The sequence below is a fragment of the Fundulus heteroclitus genome, chromosome 14, assembly GCF_011125445.2.
Source record: "Fundulus heteroclitus isolate FHET01 chromosome 14, MU-UCD_Fhet_4.1, whole genome shotgun sequence".
NCBI lineage: Eukaryota > Metazoa > Chordata > Actinopteri > Cyprinodontiformes > Fundulidae > Fundulus > Fundulus heteroclitus.
This window is the reverse complement of record NC_046374.1, coordinates 11,964,381-11,988,066: the sequence shown is the minus strand read 5'-3', so window position 1 is coordinate 11,988,066 and position 23,686 is coordinate 11,964,381. Positions and strand designations below refer to the sequence as shown.

The following is a 23,686-nucleotide window of genomic DNA, read 5'->3' as shown; positions in this document are numbered from 1 at the left end:
TTTTTTTGCTGCGATAGCACACAAGGAAGCAGCAGGTTTGAGGTGTTTACCGTAAAAGACATCCAGAGCTGTGCCTGCGTTGGAATCAAACGGTCTGAAGCAACCTATCAGAAGCTTGCAAAGTCCTGACATCATCATAATCCTTGTATGTGTAAACTTTTGAATTTGAAGAAAACAATGAAAAATCTTTTCAAAACAAATCTCTCTTTTGTTATTCGTATTTCTATTAAAAAAAAAAAAAACAGACATCATTTTGGGAATCCTAAGTGACCTAAAGCAGGAAAGTTTGATTCTGATTTCACGACTGACAACAAAGGAAAACGGGTGTGTGTGTTTATACCGTGTATGTAAGATATCTGCTTCCGGCTGTATATGAAGTGTTGGTAGAGGCCATGCAGCAACTGGTGCGTAGGACAGATGGGGCGCGTGTGCGCGTTACGTAATACACAACGTATGTACAGAAATGCATCCATTTCTATAATCTCACAGACTCCGTCCTTCATTTGCTCACGTCTTGGTCAGCGGCTCTCAAACGTTTCCCACCGCTGACCCAAAGACTCTTCAGAAAGATGTTTCATTGCCTTCATTTCATTTTTCTTTATGCATCCTATCGGGGCCAAAGCTGTGCAGACGCCCCGTTTCCAGCCAGATGGAAGGTTCGCCTTCAAAGGAGGGAGTTTAAGAAGCGACTATTTTTTTTTACCAAGAACTGAAGCGTTTCCCAGTCTGGCTCCAGGTCTTGCGACTTTGTGAAAAAACACCTCCTCGAATCCGACCATTTGTTTTGGAGGGATTCTGACAGCAGGAACGCCAGCGCTTGCCCACTTGTCCCTTTATGCTCCTCCTCCCTTCCTCGCCCCTAGTCATACCATCGTCTCGGAGCTCGAACCTTTCCCGGTGAAAAAGTCCCAGAAGTTGGCGGCCGGCGAGGGTTTGGCTTCGTCCTGCTGCATCTGCCTCACCCAGATGCTGTTCTCCGTGGAGCTGCTCAGACTGGAGCAGCTCCCTCGGCTGGCGCCGCTGCCGTTGCCCAGAGCGAAGCTCATGGCGGCGCCCAGGGCCCCCCGCCGGTCCTGGCCGTCGCCCTCCTGGCTGTTCAGCCTGGACAAGGTGGAGGGCTGGGACAGGCTGAGCAGGTTGTGGTGAGAGTGGAACTGCCGCATGTGGCGGATGGACTTGGCGGAGCGGGCCTCACCTGCAGAAGCAGAAGCAGGAACGGGATTAGAACCTACACTTCAGGTGTCAGGGGGGTCTCTTTCTGTTGCCGTCAGCTGGCAGAGGGGTCCTGCACGCCCCCCGGAACATTTTCACATGTGGTCACGTTACAGAAACAGACGGGCGTGTTTTAATGGGAACCGTGAAGCGGGAGGAAAGGGATGCACGGTTTTCCAAATGTTCTCATTAGTAACCTGAAAAATACGGCATGCGTTCGTGTCCATTGATACTTTGAAGAAACCACTTTTCACTGCAGTTCCCGCTGCAAGTCTGTTGGGGGACACAGCTACCAGCACAGATAGTTTGCAAAAATAGCCGAGTGTCAGTTTTCTATGCCTGTCACCGACTCTCGATTGGACAAGGGTGACCAGACTTGATGCTGAGTTAAATTATTTAAATAATGAAACGGCTCTGGCCTTGGACTGGGCCAATCAGTCCTTTGTACCTCTGGGTGAATGTTTAGCATCCTGCTAGAAAATGACCCTTCACCCCAGACTCAGGTTATTTGCAGCCTCCCGCAGGCTTTGCTGGTTTATAATGTACGTTTTAAACCATCACATCGTGATGCTGCTACCATGTTCCTTGGTGAGGAGGATGTTTGCTGCGTTTGTTTTCTCAGCACATAAAGGGTTCAGGACAGAGAAGTGAATCGTGATCATCAGACTATCTGCCCTTTCTTCCACAGGTTTGCAGAGTGACAATCTAATTGCACTTGTGACAAAGTGCAATTAGATTTCTGCTCGTTTTCTTTGAAAAAAAAAAAGCCTTTAATCTAGCCATTTTTTCCATAAAGGCCAGCTTTGTGGAACGCACAACTAATAACAACCCTCCTATCGTCCTTGGGGTCAATTTGACCCCATTCAATGTTTATCATTCAAAAAATAGTAGTTAACTTTTTTTTTTTTGCTTCATATTTCATGACTTTTCCTAATTTGATGGGGACAACTGGTAAAGCATAAAACTTTTGTGATGTTATTTTTTGAATGTGCTGAACACATATTACACGCATTGGTTGTCCTCTGGGGTCAATTTGACCCCAAGCTGTTTTAGCTGCTAAAACTTGTCAGTGACCTAACATGACCACACCTGCAGGCACAGAGTTGATACATTTTAGTTGATACATTTGAACTGAGACATCTGGGGATCTGTGTGACCTTCTGAACTCACACCTGCCAAAGTAGAACTGATTTTTCCCGCCTTGTGAAGGGCGGGTTATTCCTACAACGCCATTGGTAGTTCATGCCAAATCAGGGAGGAGCAAACATAAGCTTGCACTACAGTCCTCTATCCAAATCATTCCTCACTGTGCTCTGAGTATACTGCAATCTGCACACTCTCTCTTTGAAAATGTCTTCTGGAAAAAGGCTTACTGTCAAAGAGGTTTTGGAGCTGCTCTTTGACAGTGAAAGTGACTTAGAGGAGACTGTCTCTGAGACTGAGGATTGTGTTGAGGAGGACCCTGATTTTGAGGAATTCTCATCTGATGAGAATGAGAGTGTTGACCCTCCTGTTGTCCCTCAACCACCAGCAGACACAATTTCTTCCAAAAATGGAAAAATAATTTGGTCCCTTTCCCCACTGAAACAGCAGGGTAGACATAGCGCAAGTAATATAATCAAAATGGTTCCAGGATCCACCAGATATGCAGTCAGCCATGTTGATGACATCAAGTCATCATTCGAGCTCTTCATAACGCCATCAATCAAAAATATTGTGCTTGGGATGACAAATTTAGAGGGAAAGCGTGTTTATGGGGACAGTTGGAAAGACTTGGATATAGTTGACTTGGAAGCCTACATTGGCTTGCTAATTTTGGCAGGAGTTTATAAGTCAAAAGGTGAAGCAACAGCAAGTCTTTGGAATGCTGAGACTGGAAGGGCAATATTTCCAGCCACCATGTCTCTGAAGGCATTCCACATTTTGTCTCGTGTCATACGCTTTGATGACAAACAAACAAGGCAGGGCCGTCGAGAACGTGACAAACTTGCTGCGGTAAGGGATGTGTGGGACAAGTGGGTGCAGCGTTTACCCCTGCTTTATAATCCAGGCGCTCACGTGACTGTCGATGAGTGCCTGGTTGCGTTTCGTGGGCGCTGCCCATTCAGACAGTATATGCCTAGCAAACCTGCTAAATATGGCATCAAAATATGGGCAGCATGTGATGCACAGTCCAGCTTTGCCTGGAACATGCAGGTGTACATGGGCAAATCTCCTGGCGAAGCACCCGAAAAAAATCAGGGCACAAGGGTTGTGCTTGATATGGCTGAAGGACTGCATGGGCATAATATTACAAGTGATAATTTTTTCACGTCTTACGCCCTGGGTGAGGAACTGCTCAAAAGGCAGGTTACGATGTTGGGAACGGTGAGAAAGAACAAGTCCCACCCGAAACGACTGCAAGACCAGCATGACCTGTTCAAAATGCGAAAAGTATGTCTGCAAGGAGCATGCACACACACTCTGCACATCCTGTGTACAGTAGTGCAGACTAAAAGCTTGGCTACTGTGGCATGAACTGTTCCACGTTTTAGCTACTGACATTATCACACTGTTCAAAATGGGTGGATTTTCAAATTGTTTCTCTCTAAAAACTGTTCCATGTTCTAACTACTACATGACATGTTCTCATTATCCATTTTCTGTCACACAAATTAAAAAAAAACAAAAAAAAAACAAAAAACCCCCCAGAAAAAACAACCCAAAAAATCATAAAAAAAACAAAAACAAACAAAAAAAACCTCTATAACTCTGCCACTGCCGGTCCCAAGCCCGGATAACAAAAGAGGAGAGGTGAGTAAGATCCTACAGTAACTAGCAACAAATATATTACAACAAAATAGATAAAAATAAGTGAATAAATATGTTTATGAGAGGAAAGGGGGAGTCACCAACATTAATCAATATGGTTAATTTGGTGAGAGTCATGAATGTGCTCAAAACCTGTAAATTTGAGAAGATTTGTATAAAAAAATCAAAATAAACTCATTTTCATTTAAAGGTTTGGCCTGATGGTGGCGCTAGAGGTAAGGTCAACTCACTGATTTTGAAGGGGTTATTTATGTATTCAACAAATAAACAAAGTGCCTGTCACAAAAACTTGGTCAACAATATTCTGTAAATCATTTTCTGGAGGTAAATATCCCTGGGGTCAAATTGACCCCAAGGACCAAATTTGTTACTATATTTGAGGACGATAGGAGGGTTAAGCTGTAGATATGTTCTCCCATTCTAGATGGTAATCTCTACAGCTCCTCCACCTTTTAGTCTCTTCTCCCGTTAAGGGTCTCCATGCAGATTAGAGTGGTTTGACTCCAACAGAGCACATTTCAGATTTTTTACGTGTATAACAAAAGTTTAAAAAACATGTAGTTTTCACTCTACTTTGCAGATAGGTACCATTTGAGCTGTTCCTTCACTTAAAATCCCAATAAAACACACTGAAGTTTGCGGCTGCAGTGGCACAACAGGAAAGCTTATGCTAGGTACTGTACATAGAAAAAGTGGCTGAACGCCTGCTGCTCTGACCACCTTCGTGACTTGTCGACTAATAAAGCCAGATGGTGCTGTTGCCTCATTTCTCTCAACATGCGTTGTGTTGTGACACAGAGAAAGTTTGATTGGATGCAGGATGACAACAGCATTTTTTTTTTATTTCTGAAATCACCCAAGAGTTTAGAGAAACTTTATGGGTTTGCTTATTCAGACCCAAAGCAAAAATATCCAATAAGGTGTGACATTAAAAACACTTCAAATGTAAGCTGACGGATTTGTCAATAGTCAGCATAAGGTCGTGTCGTTCGTTCCAGGAAATCTCCTGTGGAATGTGGTAAGACCACCATCGCCCAAAAAAACAACAACAAAAAAAACATCCTACGATAAACAAAGAAATGTGCAGGCCTATAAATAAACATTTAAATAAATAAGGATTATTTAATAAGGATTAAAAATACATGAATAAATACTACGTTTTATGATACATTCTGACCCTGAGTAGAAATCACCTAAATATTCTGAACATATGTTTGGAGGCATAATAGAGATGATCTTGAAATGACTTCATTTTCTGCTGGATTCAAAACTACGATCCTTCATTGAGGAAACCTGCAGGACACTTTTTGAACCACATGTAATTCCTCTGATATGATTTTGTGAAACACCACAGGAGCTCAGATACATGAAACCCTGTTTTTGCAGTTATCAGCAGAGTCACCTTGACCCAAAATAATGGAACAAAATAGGAGGACATCGATAAGCCAGCTGTCTCAGAAGATTGCGGACCAGATTTGAGGAATCATCCACCGCTGACATGATGTTTTGTGGGTTTGTCCTGCGCCGTGGCTGGATGTGCTGTGTCAGGTCACATAGACCCACTAATTATCCAGTACCAAGGCTCAGGTTATATCACTGCTCCTTGTGTCATAGCTGCACGTTTACATCGACCAAACTGAGGTTGTGTTAGTCTTTTAAAAGACTTTTCTGCCTCAGCATTAAAACGTATTGGATCAGATTTTCCCCCGAAGTTTGGGAAAAGTCAGAAAAAAAATCTGCGATATAAATTTAGAAACAGCTTCGATTTCACTTTGGTTTCATTATTTTAAACATAATTATGTAACCAACATTTTCCATATCACTGCCTGAGAACTGTTCATCCCCAGGTGTTATCACTTTTACCACTAATGTCTGTTGATGCAGATTCCACACATGCTGAGGATCCTATTGTGAGCACTTTGCTGCCCTCTGGTGGTAAGAGTTATGCCCAGTTATGCATCATTTTGTTAATTTGCATGGGAAAATTAGGAATCGCAAAGTTTATTTCTGTTTGAGGGCATACATTTTTTTTGATTAAGTTCTAAATGAATTGATGCATTAAGGGGTTAAAGTCTGCTGACTGACCAGGCAATATAAGACTAGAAATAGGCATCATAAGCCCTTCCTTCCCTCCATGAGAGCCACCAATATATGACACACCTTGCTGCTTCCTGTTACCTGTAGTCCTGCTTTTGGTCTGATTTCTGCGTTTAATTTTGGATTGATGGACATGGATGTTTTTTGTCGTATTATATGTTAAAAAAAAAACATATGTTCTGCTGTAGCCACTTTTATCATTTTCACATTTGTCGTTTGAGTAATTTCTGAATTGTAAAATCTTTGGAGGCTCGTCAACAATCCGGACTCGGGTTCTTCGCAGTCAAAGCGCGAATCATGCCCCCAGAGGTTGTACACAAATGGACAACATGGTAAACCTTCTTTTAGAATATTTCTATCATAAACAGAACCAGTACCGTATCTCCCGTCCGGCCGGCTTCGGTTCTGGTTTAGTTTGAGGACGTTAAGGAACACCTCGCTGGTTAGGCTGCCGTCGCCCCCGCTCCCGTCTGGAGGGAAAAGCGGCGACGGGGGCTCCAGAGGAGACAAACTGCCGCTCGAAGCCCCCACGGAGTCCAGAGAGGCCCCCGTGTCCCGACGACCCCCTGACTCGCCGCTGCCCTCTACTGTCAGGTGGCTTCCACTGCGAAGGAGAAGAAACATTGGCACGAGAAAGGCAGAAAATGTTTGTGTTTAACCTGACGGTTGGTCTGTAGAGCCTTACCTGAGTTTCCTGCGTAGGAGATAGTCAATGACGTCTGGGTCGGTCTGGATCAGACTCATCAGGACCTCCTGCTGGAGCTCAGCAGACACCTGCGTGAACGAGAACATCCAGCCTGCTTTTAGGCTCCAACAGTACGAGAGAAGAGTCAAACGAACCCATCTGGGTGCAGGCTCTCTTTGCACCGTTTCTTTAAATAATGGCCAACTAGGACGCCAGTGAAGTCCGATTATAGGTGTGCTTCGTCGTGTACCGTGAAGAGCCTCCTGTAGTTCTGTATGAGGACCAGAGTGATGCTGATGATCGCCGTGCTGTCCTCGATGCCCATCGCATGAGGACTCACGTCGCCTCCCGTCTCCCTCTGGAGCAGGTTTGGCCCGAAGATCACAGCCAGGTTAGCGGCCGTCATCTTGTTACCGGGTATCTACAGGATCGGGACGAAGCAACGGAGGTAAAAATGGGGAAGGAAAGGAGGCGGCACAGATTTCTGTTTCCATTTTTTTTTCCTGAACAGACTAGAGCTTCGTAGGGTAACAGAAGAAAGACAAGGAAATATGCTAGATATGTTTCTCAGCTTTCTTTTGAATTGCCAAACGAAGAATATTTTTTTGAATTGGTAAGCAGTTCTGAAAACATCATGCATGCCAACACGCTGATGGCGCACTTCAAAGGCCAATCCCTCCATTTACTAGCTGGTCACTGATTATAGCTCAAACATTTGCAACGTAATCTTGAGTCAGTCTGAATTTTAATTTGGAAACCTACCTCCTCGTCGTTGGTTCCTACGGTGTCCTGGGCGTAGCTCTGCACGGTCTGCAACATGGAGAGGAGGCGCAGCAGCGTGTCGCAGTTGCAGGGAGGGAGCAGGTAAAGGAGGCGCTGGAGGTACTGAAGCTGGTCTGCCCCTCTCAGCACTGCATGAAGCGCAGAGACAAACAGCTTTGAGAGTCGGGTCCAGTGTCACCGCACGAAGTTGCTGCAAACTTTTTCATTACAACTGGGTCAACTCAGGACGGTAACTTGTAGATCGAATTATACCCCATAAACTTTTTTTTTCCCAGCTTTGTGATATTACAAGCTCCTGTCTATTATTTATTATTTTATTGGGATTTTATATGATTGACCAGGGGTCACCAACATGGTCCCCTGCGGGCACCAAGTAGCCCCCGAGGACCACATGTGATGCCAACAAGCCTGTTCTAAAAAACAGCCCAATCCACCAGTGAGCTGCATCTAAAACTATATTTTATTCCGTTCCTCTTCCTGTTTATTCACACTTGCATTCATTTAGATTTGAAGATGACAATATCTACAACAAATCATGAAAAATGTTTATTTTACATAAATTTAAGGGGAACTCTGACTCTTCTTGTTTAAATGTCAGTACTGGTAGCCTTTCGTATGACACAACACCAATTAAGTAGCTCTCAGTTTTAAAGAGGTTGGCGACCCCTGTGATAGACTAATACAAAGTAGGTTCTGATTGTAAATTATAAGATGCATGTTTTGTTTTTTTGTTTTTTTACAAAAAAAAAGGTGAAAGGTAATATAGGCGACACATTATTGCGAGCGCCTGTAAGCCAAAGCACTTGCTCAGAATGAAAGCAGGTGTCTGTGTTCACATACAGTTGGCGTGCAGAAAGGCGGGGTAGAGCTCGCGGGGCAGCAGGGGGTCCGGCATGTCCCTCAGGAACTCTTTGAGCAGCGCTGCCACGTCGTGCACGCTGTGCTCCTCGTCCAGCTGGACGTCCACGCCCACGTCGAAGTCTTCTCGCAGCTATGGGAGCAAACGCATAACAGATTACAACTATTATCAACAAATACAATCGCAAAGGAGCCGGCGCTCACTGATAGAAATGAAAGGCCACGCTTCGGCCGGGGTTGTGTAGGGGCCACTTTCCATTCATGGCCAGGATTTCTAAATAACAGGATATCTCGCGTCATCAGTTTGAGGATTAGTTTTATTTTTGCAGCGTCCATTGGAGAGCGGCAGGAAGCGGCGCGGAGTGAAGCAGGGGACGGCTGTTGCTGCAGGGAGCAGCGCTCCGGTGTTTTCTGGTCAAGACACTGAGAGAATCCCAGCCGCACTGGGTCAAATTTCTTAAAATATAATTAGATTTCTGGCCCCTGCAGATAACACAATCTGCGGTAATACAACACAAAACCGCCTGCAAGGTGCTGCTTTGAAGATAAGATCTACAAATATTCTAGAAATCAGATACATTCTTATTCTTATCTTAAAAGACCTGATGTTTGGTGTAAAGTGCCTGATAAAATATGAGGTTTGTCAGCATCTAGTTTCCTCCATCCATCCAGACCACCGTCACCGAAGAAAACAAAAGCAAGACTTTCAGGGGTGTCTGAGCTTTTTGTCATGTGGGCCAACACTGACAAGTCAAAAGTACTTGAGGGCCAAAAAATAAATAAAATAAAAAGGGAACTAAACTAAAATTATTCAAAAAAATGTTACTTATTTTTTTAAATTTTTTACCTAATATACAAAATATGAGCATGCAATTTTAATTAAACAAATTGGTCAGATTTTCTGCAGCAAAAATGGTTTTGGACGTTTGCTTTATGAAAAGAAGGTCATTTAGTTTGCAAATTATTTTGGGTTTAGTAAAAAAAAAAAAATCACAATTGTTTATTTGCTCTCAGCAATAAGAACAGGATTTTGGTCAGTCTTTATTGAAAACGCTCGCTGTATTCAGCCAAGTTATTTAATGAATTACAAGCAGGTTTTGGTGCCCCAAAGTCTGCATTAGAGTTAAAGTCATTGGATAGATGTGGTTCTATTTACAATTAAATTAAGATAAATGTAAAAAGTGTGGTTCTTAAAAGGCGAATGCTTTGTGTTGTAACCAACATTTTTAATTGTTGAAGATTCAAGCTTGTTTGTACAGATTTTGTACTAATAAAAAAAAGGTTTCTGTCTGCATCAGCCACCTGTGCCGGTAAGCCCAAATCATTCTTGACTTGCAGATGAGGGCTGCACAAAATCAGTCCAGGAGTCACAAATGGCCCCCGGGCTGCACTGTGGACATGACTGCTTTAAGGGAATGAAGACAGATTAATTTATAAGATCTTAAGAAGGCCAACATTGGAAACCTGTTTGTGGTGTGAATAAGTTTAGCTTGTTATAACAATTAAAATGGACAATGTTAAGCTCCTGCATAATTTATGCTGGGTTTGGATCTGGTTAGGTTAGCTTGACTTTCCCTTTTAGTTATGGTTTCCTTTTTAGGGGACGACAAAGGTCTGAAGTGGTCCCAGCTGTCTGCATTGAAGTGGCTTCATATAATTTACCCTGTGCCGAGTATCTTTTTTCCTTCCCACTTGATATGCGAGTCAATTCTTTGGCTTTTGAAAAAGCGAACGGTATCACTGATTGATGATCAAAAGGAAGCAACCTCATTGGTCGCCATTGAATGAAACCAGGCGTTTCAAACTCAACTGCTGTCACCACTGCTAATAAATCCCAGTCAGTAAAAACATGACAAACAGGAATGTGATGTTGCAATGCCACAAGTATTTGATATATAAGAACGTTTCAGAATAACCCCATTCCAGTCTTGAAGCTTGAAAACTACTGCTCACATTTTTTTCTCCATCCCCAAGTGGCATTTTTTTTAAACAAAATTGTGCACATTGTTTATAAATCTTGTCAGATATAATTTCAAAGTCAAAAATAATAAAAAGCACTTGCAGCACATTTAGAATAAGTTGATGAAAGAAAATATTTATGGAAGACCAAAACTGACATAATTAAAACTGAATGTATAAGGAAATGGAATATATATATATATATATATATATATATATATATATATATATATATATATATATATATATATATATATATATATATATATATATTATTTATTTATTTATACTGTCAGTTGTGTTCTTCTATGAGTATCACCTTGCTTTTAAGGAAATGGACCAACTTTTAGGAACATTTATGAGCCAGCTTTTGGGATTAATAAGTATTTATTTGTTAATATTTGTAAGCATACATTACCACTTAGAAAGTGTAATGTATCCCAAACTTTTTATCCTGCAAGACCCGAAATAACAGCGCCACAGACTGACCACGCCTTTCCAAAAGGAGGGGGTGGGTTTTTCTTTTTCTTGTTGGAAAATATGGGAATAAAGTCATAAAAATTGTGAGAATATAGTAGTAATTGTATGAGACCTCCTACAAAAAAGCACAGTCTTCCAATGTGTTTATGCTCACAATTTTCTTTGTACTTGTATGCCTAATATTATGACTTTATTCTAGTAACCCCCCCCCCCCACCACCACCAGCACCACCACCCAAAAACAAAAAAAAAAAATAAAAAATCGTATGACGGTTATTGTTAAAGAAAATAATTTAGTGGCCACAGAGGAGTATATTCTGACAAAAAATTGAAGTTAATTTCCCCTAATTGCGAGAAATAACTTGGAATTTTTCTGACGTTGAGTAGTTGTACATATCTGAGGTCTCTCGACCCTCCAGGAAGTCCCGACCCCCACTTTGGGAACCACCACATCAGAGTTTTTTGTTTTATGTTTAAATCTGTACTAAAAAGGAGCTGCTGGCATAATATGGAATAGTTATTATTCCTTCAAACTATTATTATTAATATTTTGTGCTCACCTGTCTGACTCTCTTCTTAGAGCTCCCAACCCGGAAGATGCCAACAGTCTGGAGACCTGGGGGATAGGATTTGTGAATATTCACGCCTTTTTTCCGTGGGTGGGGAATGAAGTGGACCGGCAGATACGCAGAGAGAACGTCTCGTCTCACCGTAGGTCTCGATGTGGCTGCAGCACCTCTCCACCACTCGAGGCACCTGTCTGTAGATGGGGTTGAGGCTCAGCTTGGTCTGGGTTCTCCCTTCGGACGGCGATTTCTTTAACTCCAGCTCGGCTGGGTGGGACAGCTGCAGCGCCTCCAACAGGCGTGACTGACTCTCTACGAGGTCAGAGAGGCAGTCTACCGACAGGCCACCCTGTAGGGCACATGGACAGCGTGGAGGAAATCAGACCTACAATATGAAACACTTTTCTGTTTCTTAGGCGGCTGCAGTTACATTAAGACAGCGTTCACACGAAACAGCAACTATTAAGTCTATAAACCCTTTTTAGCTGTAGATTTTAAATAAATCTCAACATATTGGTTGTGAAATGTATACATTGGTCTGGAGAAAGTAGTTATCCAGCGTTGTATACTGGTGTAGTTACGTGGAGGGAGTTTGCTTTAATTGTTTATTTACTGATTTGATTTAGGAAAAGAATAAGGCAGCTGTTGGAACAGCACCGAGTGCAAAACGATACTATATTGTTTTGCACTAAATCAACGTATTGTATCACATTGTACCACTTTATATCACGCAGTACAAAACTGTACTATATTGTACAGCGTAATTTCAAATCCCAATATATCGCTTCATATAACATTGCACAACACTGTGTTGTATCATGTCATATTGTGTGGTATTGTACTGGATCATTTCCCAGTTGTATTGGATTACAGTCCCTAACATATCATATTACATCAGTGAATCACGTTGCTTTGTTTTGTATCACATCGTATGCTGTTGCAGCTTAACACAGAGCAGCTTACTGCATCGTATTAGATTACATCACACTGCACCGTAGTGTCTAAAGGTGATGCAGTACAATATTTGGGAAATACAACAACGTATTCCTTTACTGTCTGAAAGAGTGTGAAACGTGTCTTCCGTCAAAGCACCATTGTGTACAGACATATATTCAGAGACACATACAGAATTGAAAAGTAACCATTGTAAGATGAGCAGATGATGGTGATCCACGCTGGTTAATGTTCCATGTTTAGTTTCAGGACTGACTGATGAACCAAAGCTTTTCTCAGTTTAACCTCATCAAACTGTGGACCCTGTATCTGAGCTGATGGTAGCAGTCTGTAGTCATGATTCAGAGCAGGGTCAGGGTTAGAGGAGATGCTAGCAGCTAATGTCACCATATCATTACACACTGCCTGGTAAAAAAAAGTCACCACCAAAAGAAAGGTCATACATTCTAATATTTTGTTGGACCGCCTTAGCTTTGATTACGGCATGCGTTTGCTGTGGCATTGTTTCAATAAGCCTCTGCAACGTCACAAGATTTAGTTCCAGCCAGTGTTGCGTTAATGTTTCACCAAGATCTCGCATCGATGATGGTAGAGTCTGCCCGCTGCACAAAGCCTTTTCCTGCACATCCCAAATATTCTCAATGGGGTTAAGGTCTGGACTCTGTGGGGGCCAATCCGTGTGTGAAAATGATGTCTCATGCTCCCTGAACCACTCTTTCCCAATTCTAACCCGATGAATCCTGGTGTTGTCATCTCGGAATATGCCCGTGCCAGCAGGGAAGAAACAAATCCATTGATGGCATAAGCTGGTGATTCAGTATATTCAGGTGGTCAGCTGACCTCATCCTTTGAGCTCATGATGTTACTGAACCCAGACCTGACCAACAGATCACAGCACTGCCCCCACAGGCTGGTACAGGAGGCACTAGGCATGATGGCTGCATCACTTCACCTGCCTCTCTTCTTAGATGTTTTCTCTGCTTGATACATACCAATGATGTGACCATTCTGAAAAAGACTGACATCTTTTCCACGACTACGGGACGTGTCGTTCCACATTGGTTGTTTAAGAAATGAGAAGCAGCTCATTGCACCCGTTGGGGTTAAATAACTTGTTGCCAGCTGAAACATAATTACCCATGCAGTAATCATCCTATGGAAAGCTCGTACTTATTTGCTTAGTTAAATCCAGGTGGCGACTTTTTTCTTTTGGCCAGGCAGAGTAATAGGATGATTCAGAAAAGGTTTCCCACTGCAGTGGTCTACATTCTTAGAGGAAATTTTCATTTGATGAAGCAGTTTAGATATTTCAGCAATGGACAGACTTTTACAAACAACGTGGTATTACAGTACTGCAAAATACTCCTTATCACTGATGTACAAAACAAACTTTTTTTATTTGCTTCAAAAGAACCAAGGCATAGAAGGAAACATATCCTTTGTTTTGTCTTTTTACAGACCACTCCCCCTGACTGATTTATTTTCAAAGGACAGTAAGGAGAACTCAGATTGCGATCCAAACACTATTTTTTGTTTTTTCTTGTAGTTATTTTTAGAGCATTTTCATCAGTGCACTGAGGAACTTTGTTAACACCATGTTGGTGCACCCCCGGGTTGTCTGAGGAGTCAGGTAATCATCAGAGTATTTTTATATGTATTCATTTAGCGACTTTATTTAGGCGCTTTTGGATCCTTCTGGTTGCTTAGATGTCTACTCGTATTGAGCTAAATGCAGATGAAAATGTATGATATTTAAGTGTTTGCTAATGATAGTAATCAGGGTGGTAACAGCCTGATTGCTATCTCTGAGGAAATACCTTTGTCCCTTTTTGAATGCAGCTTGATAAGGATTGGGTTTCGTTTGTCCTGATGATGAAGTAAAAGCTTCTGTAACACAGAGGTCAGGGCTACAGGACAGAAATCCTTAAATTTGCTAATATTGTTCTGGTCTTTCTGACTTTCCTTCTTTGTTTCACCTGTTTTCATGTCTTAGAAAAAAAACAAATGACTTGCAGATGGATCTTTATTGATTTTGAAGGTATAGTAAGTTACACACCAAAGGTAATGCAATCATTTATGGCAGCCCTAGCCTTATCCGATGAGCCTTTTTAAAATGTACTCCACTCAGTTAGATAAAGGCAACTTATCAGTCCCTCCTTGTTTTCTGAGGTCCATGTTCCTATCACTTTCTTTGTGTCACATCCCGTCACACTATCACAGTCCGTCGCACAGTAGTGCATCTCATATCCCAACACACTGCATCACATTGCATCATATTGCAAGTATAGATCTATTATTTATGGTTGGTCACATTGGTATACATTTTTAATGTAAGGAACTAAGATAATTATATAGTTTGAGGGGGAAAAAAACCTAAACAACAAAATTTGGTTCAACAAAAAACATGTTGATATTGTGAAAAGAAGACAGAGGGGAAAAAAAGAAAAAGTAAGATTGGAAGAGAGAAGAAAAAGGAACTTTTTAGGACCAGTCATCTTGTTTCCAAATTTAAGGAGCTTAAATAATTTTTCCACGATGGCCTTAACTCTTCTGGAAGGACATCAAGAGTCAAAGGTATTTCCTCTGAGGGAAACAGTTGCAACGATAAGCAAAATACCACGGCTCAGAAAACAGTGGATATTTGCTCCATCTGAAAAGTGTTAAACGCACATGTTTAAAACATTTGTGGATGATGAAAAACATGTTTGACTACTTTAGATGAGCAACCGTTAGATTATAACTAGAAGTGCACATGGTATGTGTCGAATAAAGATCCTGATTATTGCAAATTAGCTTCTATGACACCAAAACCACATGAACATCTGCATACCGAGTGAACCAGATACCGCTTCACTTCCAAAGCGTTTTTTCTGAATTTGTTCAGAATAATTTTTTTAACTTAGTCATCACGTTTTACAGTTTGAGCTCTTCTGTTTTTTTTTTCTGTCATTACCTACTTGAAATGTCTTCATACAAAGCAAATGCAAAACAACTATCCAAACAGTGCTATTTGTCATTTCATCTCTAGTGGTAAAGGTAAAATACGTATGGAAAATAAAAACTTTTAAATGTCGAAGTACCTGAATCTGTAGAATGTTTACTTAAACGTGACAGGGGAAAAAGTTTTGGCTTTTGAACAAAAAGTAATTTGAAATCAACTACAATTGGATCATAAAGGTTGTATTCCTCCATCAGTCAGATTATCTCAAAAGTTCTAAAAGGTTTTGCCTCATAATGTATACATTATAACAGGAAATGGCAACCTGAGAATAACACCTTGTAGTGGTTCGAGGACATAGAAACACAGCGGCAATAAAACTGTTAACCTTTTAAATTGGCAAATACGCTAAGAAACAGCTTCACTGCAGCACTGTTATTAATAAACGCAAACAAATTAAATAAACAAATTAATAACAAATGAAAACTGAAACCGAATCTCCAGTTGTTGTTTGTGTTTGCATACAAACCCATGTTAGCAAAGCAGCGCAGCTAAGTTCCGCAGGAAGTTAGAAGAGTATGCACTAAGAACTGCCATTAGCTTTACTATGAAGGTTGTTGCGTTGTTCAGATATTTTATTGGTTTTAATTAATCATTTAGAAAGACAAATATTGTTGTGATTTTGTTCAGGGGTTCGCTGTCCTAATGTTGCTAAAATAAAATTGCTTTAACATCACAGATTAATTGGCCCAGTGATAAAAAGTTCAGTTCTTCAGTAAGTCGTGCGGTATGACTGATCATTGGAAGACACGGTTGGGAAGAGACATAATGATAAAAATTCTGCTGCTGGTCACATGCAATGAGCTCCCCGTTTAAAGCCTTTATAGATTAATGCACAGCTAACATTGCTTCTCTAGGGTCATCCAACCTTCATGCTTCAGACAAACCAATGGCCAAAACTCCCGCATTTAAACAGATTGTCACTCTTGCATATGATCTCATCGAGTGAATCTGATCAGCAGCACCTGACTATTTTACTATCTTCAAATCCCACAAATAACAAGGTGGTGCTTAGTTTTTTTTTTTTCTTCCTATGACTGCATATCAGACATACAATTATAACTGCTGAGGACTTTACAAAATGTGTGTGTGTGTGTGTGTGTGTGTGTGTGTACTCATATTTGTAGCAGAGTGAGAACCTTGTGTGCTCATTTTACTAGTAAATTGAGGACTTTGATGTAAAGTGGGGACCCTTTTCTAGTCCCCACTTCCTTCTGGACTATGGGATAGGTTTAGGACTAAGATGTCGATTAGGTTTAGGCTTAGGGCCATAGAAATAGTTGAAAATGAATGGAAGTCAAGGCTTGGTCCTCAGTAAGTGTGTGTGTATTGTACACCACTGTGTTTTTGGTCAACTTCTGTCTGTTGTCCTTTGTCTGTGTATGTGAACCCTCCATGATAAGGGTTGACCCTTTATTTGTCTCTATGCTGATCTGAAACCAGTTGTTTTGTTAAGCTTGTAATAAGCACCAATGACGCCACAGAGGACAGTAATTAAGCATGAACCAGCAATCAAGTGAAGCTTTTATAAGCCCATCAGAGAGGTAAACCTCATGCAGAGATCCTGACTGCAAGCATTTTACAGAAATAAAACCACAGTTTAAGACCTAAGAACAGTAATTTTCCATTTAAATAATTGTTTTATAGAGTTGTTGTTTTTGTGGAGAAAACAGAAAAATTAATACAAAAAGGTCTATCCAGTCTGTAAGTATCAGTCAAAACATGTAAAATAGACATGTTTTTTTCCTTTTACTTAAAAAAAGATATATAGGCTTAACCATTTTAGTATGTTAGATAATCCATTGAGTTTTCCCAGATTTTTTAACTTAAATCAGAGAAGTTACGCAACACACATACCAATATAGAGGAGGTAATTTAAGGTGCTATTTTCAAGATTAATAAGAAACCCATCTCACCCTTCTTTGTCCTCTACCGGTGTTATCCAGAAACGTGGGTGACAGGGGTTTGCTCTGGCCATCAAAAGCCGGCGCCGGAGCCACCGAGTTGGCGGACGGTGAGGCAGGGCCTCCTCCCGTAATAGACGAGGAGCTCCCCAGAGGTTTGTTCCCATTGAAGAACTGCTTCTTCTCAGCCCTGAAGCGCAAGATGCTGGCTTCCAGGTCCAGACAGTCGCGCCTGCTCTCCTTCAGGGCGTCCTGACGCCGCTTGTACGCCTGGTCGTTGGCGATCGCCTGAGAGAGCGGGATGCCGAATGCCTTGGGGCCATTTTCTGAGGAGGAAAGCGGGGGAGTTATTCCACGAGACAGAGAGCAACAAAAAAGACAATTTATAATTTGTTTAAAATAAAAAAAGTGTTTTTATGAGCTCTTTCCTAATGATAAAAACACTGAGAGGCTGAGGTTCACCATGCACAGGTCAACAATCTGGCACAGGGCAGCACAGAGACACACAATTTCGATTGCAATGCAAATTGTAGTTGACAATAAAATTGATTAATTGATTGACAAGACAAACAGCCATGCACACACACTCACACCAAGGGCAATTTATAGAGACCAGTTAAACTAGCAGTCATGTCTTTGGGCTTTGGGAGGAAGCTGAAGCACCTGGAGAGAACCCAAGCGAAAAACAAAAATATTTGAGGAAGTTGACTGCTAATAAATAGACAGAAATGATTGGTATTCTGAAAATGTGTGTCTTTGCTGATGACAGTCTTCTCAAAAAGTACACAATCTTGTTTTAATTCGTTTCTCCTGATAATAATCTCTTGATTTCCGATTTCGTCTGACTTCCTGACAACAACTGATTCTGAGGCGCATTTAGTGAGTTCTTGGTGCTAGAGCTCTCAAACGTCTTCCTCGTTAAGCAGCGCGGCACTCAAACGGACACAAATAGCTACACATGTGCCATTAAAATGCATGAGGCAGGGAAGAGCGCGATTAGTCAGGCTCCATCTATTCTCACTCACATTCGGAGAACCGTGAGGCAGCACATGATAGCCTGAATGAAAACACATGGGCCACCGCATTACACCCACGTGCACCAACACCCGGCGAGCAGGTCGGCCAGCAGAGATGGACCAGAGGGAGGCCGCGTAAAGCCTTAAAGACCTGGGATTGACTGAGCCTTAAATAACTGCAGTGACTTCTGCTCTCAGTTCTGCTCTCTAAGGTCATCAGCAGATGAAGCATAGTGAAATTCAGGGATTCAAGGGTAATCTGGAGTTTTTTTCTTAGTTGTGCATGCTAAAGGCCATATTATGTCCTCATAATTTGCAACTGTTCTTTATTTGTCTGCAGTTTTGTCAGGTCTTAACATAATAAAACTTTAAGTAAAACTCAAACTACATTTCATTTTTCCCTCTTATATCTTTCCAAATGTTGCGGCATCTTGGTCTGTAACTAGTTTTCAGTTTGGGCTTTAACTGTCAGTGACTCAGCTGTCCGGCCCAAGCCCCGTTTCCCCTCTGATGCAGTGTAAGTTCTGGCTGATCGAACTGAACCCGCCCCTCCTCCACATGTTCCCCCCGATCAGGTGCCGCAGACAGAGATAAGCACCTTGTTCTGCAGGAACTGGCTAGTTGCCCAAGAACATGCTAACGTCACTGCAGCTAGAGTAGCTAACTCATTCCCACATCATGATGCCACATACAGTGCAGTAAAACAGTGTTTACTTTCAATACAAAACCTGTAAATACAAAAAGCAGCTACCAAATCATCATTTCATTCATAAGGGGGGAAATAGTTAAAACCAACGCGGAGTACATTATCTGCATAGCTTGGCTTAATTTCACTAGCCACATGCTGGAATGATAAGTTTCGACCTGACCTCATCTAAAGGAGAAAGAACGTCGCCAACATCTATCAGAGTGGAACGGGGTTTACAATGTTTGCTTTGGGACGGTGAAAGAGATTTTCATTAGTTGCGAACGTTCCCAGGACTGGCCGGTTAACAAAATTACTCCAAGAGCACATTAGTGACTTATATACGAGGTCAAAGAGGAAGAAAATGACCCAGAATTTTAAATAAAGAATACCCCCAAACACGGTCCTAGTTGTATGATGGGCTGAAGCTGCTTTTGTGCAACTTCAGGATGCTGGAATATTGGATTCTGCTCTCTACCCTAAAATCCAAAAGGAAAACGTCAGCTGCTTAATTTCTGAATTTAAGCTTGAATACCCTTGGGTTATGCAGCTGGAAAATTTATCCAAAAGACACCAGGGAATCCCTTTCTGAATGAGTAAACAAATGGGCTTTGCCATGCAACTGCAGCAGTATATTAAACGTTAAGCCGTTCATGCTCACAAACCCTTCAGTGTGCCTAAATCTAAATAATGCCGCAGAGAACAGTGTGTGAGACTTCATCCAAAGCGATCTTAAACACTCATTTGCCTTTATTTAAACGATTTGATTACTTTTGTATTTCCTCAGGCTGCTGTTGTCTGATACAAAATGGGTGTACCCAAAACATTAGATGACGACTGGGACAGACAAGCAAACACAGATGAAGCCTGTAAAGGGAGAAATAACATTTTTACAGACCTGTGTGCGTCCAGCACAGAATTGAGGGATGCTGTCTGCAAGAGCTGGACTCAGTTTATGCTGCACGAGTCCAGAGAAGGGCCAGACACATTGCCAATGACCCCACCCACCCGGGAAATGCACTGTCTGCCCCTCGTCCATCAGGCAAACGTTTCAGGAACACCAAATCCAAAACTAACAGACTCCAAAACAGCATCACAGTAACACTACTGTGAACGCATATTTGCGCAGTCTTAACTCATCAGGAATGTTTTATTGCACAGTTCTGTGTATGAAGGTTAAAGAATATTGCACCAAATTTACTGCAGCCGTGAATGTAGCATCAAATAAGCGTTGAGTGATCAATTCACGCAACAACACAGTAAACCATATCATTTAAAAAGGACTGACTTTCGGTACGATTCTTAGCACACCCTAAAGACTATTTTGCACGTTTGGGCTTCTCAGGAAGTGTGTTTGGCAAGTGCAGCCAACTGACCGACTTTATCCATAAAAACATGTCCATGTCTGTTGTGTCTACCGGTATATGTATGGCATCCTGAGCCAGTGCCTGTCTAAAAAGAAATGTCCCCACAGTACCATGCAATGAATATAAAGGATTATTTATTCTTTATTTACCAAGGTTCTTAAATTGTCTATAAATTATTGAATTTATTCTCTAGGTCTGGATGGGCATGGAAATTGTTTTGTGTTGCCAACTTTATTCCCTATCTGATAGTTTGGAGTGACAGCGGTCACCACAGCCATAGTTAGTCTTTGCCCCAGCACAGCCCTGGCAAAAAGACCAAACTTGTCAATCCAGAAGAAATGAAAGTCATTACAAGCTTCTGTGGGTGAAATCACTGAGGGATCACTGACAGTTTGGCCACAAGCCCCTTTCCTGTCTGGGAGCTGCCATGGTCCTGGTTGCTGGCTCCAGATGTAGATATTTTCAGTATGGTTTAGTGCGATGGTCCGGCCAATCGTCCTCCATCTCTCTCACCGAGGGTTTCTGTGTGAAGCATCCTGAATCCAACAGAAGGGATCTGGGTCTCTCACTGCCTGAGGAGGATCGCCCGGCAATGTCATCAGTTTTATAAAGTCAAACCTTGGCCTTATGCGGACCGGCTACGCAGCAAACACAACTTTCCACATCCGTTAACATCTGTCTTCCAAAGCATCCCAAAGCAGTGGGCTAGTTCAAGGGTTTAGTAGGATTTCCCTTTGCGGCGCACATAAACATAGGATGCAGGTACGCTTCGTGCCTCGCATACAATGCCAATATATCTGATACAGGGAAAAGGTAATGGCACATATTGACTTAGATGACAGCTGACAACTTCCAGATGCTGCAGTTTTTAAAAAAAATAAATTCTACTAAGGAATGGAAACGGGATAGTTTTTTTTTCACCTGCTACCAATACCCTTAATAAGATCATTGTCAACTCCTTCATAATATTTAACAGTATTCAAATAAAAATGCTCCACTGACACTTTATATAGTCTGGTAAACAATAAGATGTTTGTCACAGCAAGAGTCAAGCAAGCTGTTTTAAGAAAGTTAATGTATAAGTTTATCTGCAGGTTAAATGCATCTGACAATGATATTATCTTGTCACTTACTGACACCTCACATAGTGCAATACAATACCAGTCTAAGCTGTGGAGACACTGGTAATCCTGTCTTCTTAAAGCGCCTATTTAATTGATAATGGTACTTGTATTGTGTTTTTATTCTTATCCATTAATTTTTATTTTATTTATGTATGTATTTATTGGACCATGAGTCAGTCAGTCTATCTATCTATCTATCTATCTATCTATCTATCTATCTATCTATCTATCTATCTATCTATCTATCTATCTATCTATCTATCTATCTATCTATCTATCTATCTAATCTAATCAATGTGTGACATATGCAGACAATGTGTGCCTCCCCTTCCAAATTCAAAGTCATTTTTGGTGTTTAAGGAGCTCTAATAACCAGAAATATTAATGTTTCTGCGCTTAAGTCTGTTTAGTTTTAACAATGGACAGTTCTTTAATTTGTTAAAAGCTTTTCAAGCACAGTTGATGCTCCAAATAATATGGTACACATTGAAATAGTAATAGACTAAAAATGCTCTCTAATGATTTTATTTTATTTTTTTTACCTTCAGCTCAGAAGTAAAACATTTGCGTTCACACTTTAGGAATTTACTCTGAATCCAACCCACCCACCAAACGCCCCCGTTTACTTCTTCTTATCAGCATCATTGGCTGAGTCTGAGCACATATTTAGCAACGGTCATTTTTCAGCTTGTCACTGAACAGAGAATTGCTTTCCCCAAACGGCGGCATGAATAGTAGACAAATAATTGTTTCTTGTTCTCTCTAACAACAGCTGTCCTGAGGAAGAGAGGATCCCTGCCAACATGAGTAAGGTTGAGATGTCAGCTCCTAATGGGTTTTATGCAACGGATGTAATGGACTGTTTCTTCTGTTTGTTTCAGTAAGCCTGCGCTTAATCTTCCGCCCTGATGTTCAGCAGTGGACTGACCCATCCGTGCTGCCGTCTCCCTGCTTTTAGCCATAATTACTGGTAAAACAATCACTTTGGTGTGTTTAGCTGTTGTTCGTTGTTTGCTTGTCGAGGAAGCAGACCATTTAACAACCGACTGGTACGACAAAGAGGCCAGCAGACACATTTAGTGGATTAGTTTAGATACCCAAGTAGCTCCAGGCTGTATTGATACAAGCTTTATAGTAGGTTTGCGGTATGAAAATGTATGCTTAAAGAACAATTATGCCAAATTGGTCATAGCTGTTGACTCTCTTATTTGTTTTCTGTGCGCAAATCTTTTGAGTGACACAAAGTTGTTAGTCCTTCTCTACTTTATGATAGAGAAAGAAAGATCCTGGTAAAAAACATGTTAAAGGGGTCAAAAGACTTGAGACTGGTGCAGAAGTCCATCTCCCATCAGGACAAAGATCCTAAACATACATGTTGCCCCCAAAGACCAGACCTAAAACAAATTTAGAATATCTGGCAAGAGTTAAATATATATGATCTCCATTTAAGCTCATTAAGCTTTAGCTAATTTAATTGAAATAACCCCCAAAATATTGTGGCTGTGACTGCAGCAAAAGCAGATTAGGTCATTGAGTCAGTACTGAGTCAGGGGGCTCAATGCATGCCACACTTTTCAGATTTTTATTTGTAAGAATCGTTTTAAACATTTTCATTCTATTTATAGGCATGCATCACTAACTTTAATGTTTCACACCTGAGGGCCAGAAAGAGGAATGTATGTTTTGTTAAACTTTTGGCTTCCATGTGACTTCACGCTGCTCTCTAATTGGTTACTTTTAGATTCGCCTCGGGGCGCAGCTTTCTGTTCCTGTGGCCACACATTCAAATGCAAATGGAAAAGTCAGACAACAACATCGACAAGACAGGATAAAATGGATCCACAAATTTGGCAAAAAAATAATAAAAATGTGTTTATTCATTTAAAATTAATAATAATTTCACAAGGCTTTTGCAGGAGGATAAAAAAAAAAAAAAAGCTGATAAAGGAACTTGGACCAGACTGAGGAGACTTAAAAATCCAGCACCAGGCAAGTGACTGTGGAAAGATTTATGTTCAAGTAAATGGAGCCAAAGACCCCCAGTGCATCTTCAGCTGCTACTGCTACCTCCCGCAGCTTTCCTGGCTTCATTCTGTTCCACTGTTGTTGTTTTTTTCTTTTGGTCATTCTTCCACCCCTGCCTCTGTATTCAAGCTCAGTGGTTTTCAGTGCCCTTCGCTGGATTAAT

At 41.3% G+C, this 23,686-nt stretch overlaps 1 protein-coding gene across 2 annotated transcripts in view; it reads right to left on the bottom strand.

Moving 5' to 3' along the window:
* Positions 1–231: 231 nt before the first annotated feature.
* arhgap36 (Rho GTPase activating protein 36) overlaps positions 232–23,686 on the bottom strand; it is an 85,419-nt gene continuing 61,964 nt past the window's right edge. For both annotated transcript variants that reach the window (XM_012874973.3, XM_012874974.3), the window contains exons 4-12: positions 17,319–17,632; positions 11,595–11,799; positions 11,445–11,500; positions 8,429–8,579; positions 7,568–7,716; positions 7,056–7,226; positions 6,806–6,894; positions 6,498–6,724; positions 232–1,195 (exon numbers count right to left, since the gene is read on the bottom strand). In XM_012874973.3, the coding sequence (XP_012730427.2) occupies positions 864–1,195; positions 6,498–6,724; positions 6,806–6,894; positions 7,056–7,226; positions 7,568–7,716; positions 8,429–8,579; positions 11,445–11,500; positions 11,595–11,799; positions 17,319–17,632 (1,694 nt within the window). In that variant the 3' untranslated portion in view covers positions 232–863. The remainder of the gene's footprint in view (positions 1,196–6,497; positions 6,725–6,805; positions 6,895–7,055; positions 7,227–7,567; positions 7,717–8,428; positions 8,580–11,444; positions 11,501–11,594; positions 11,800–17,318; positions 17,633–23,686) is intronic.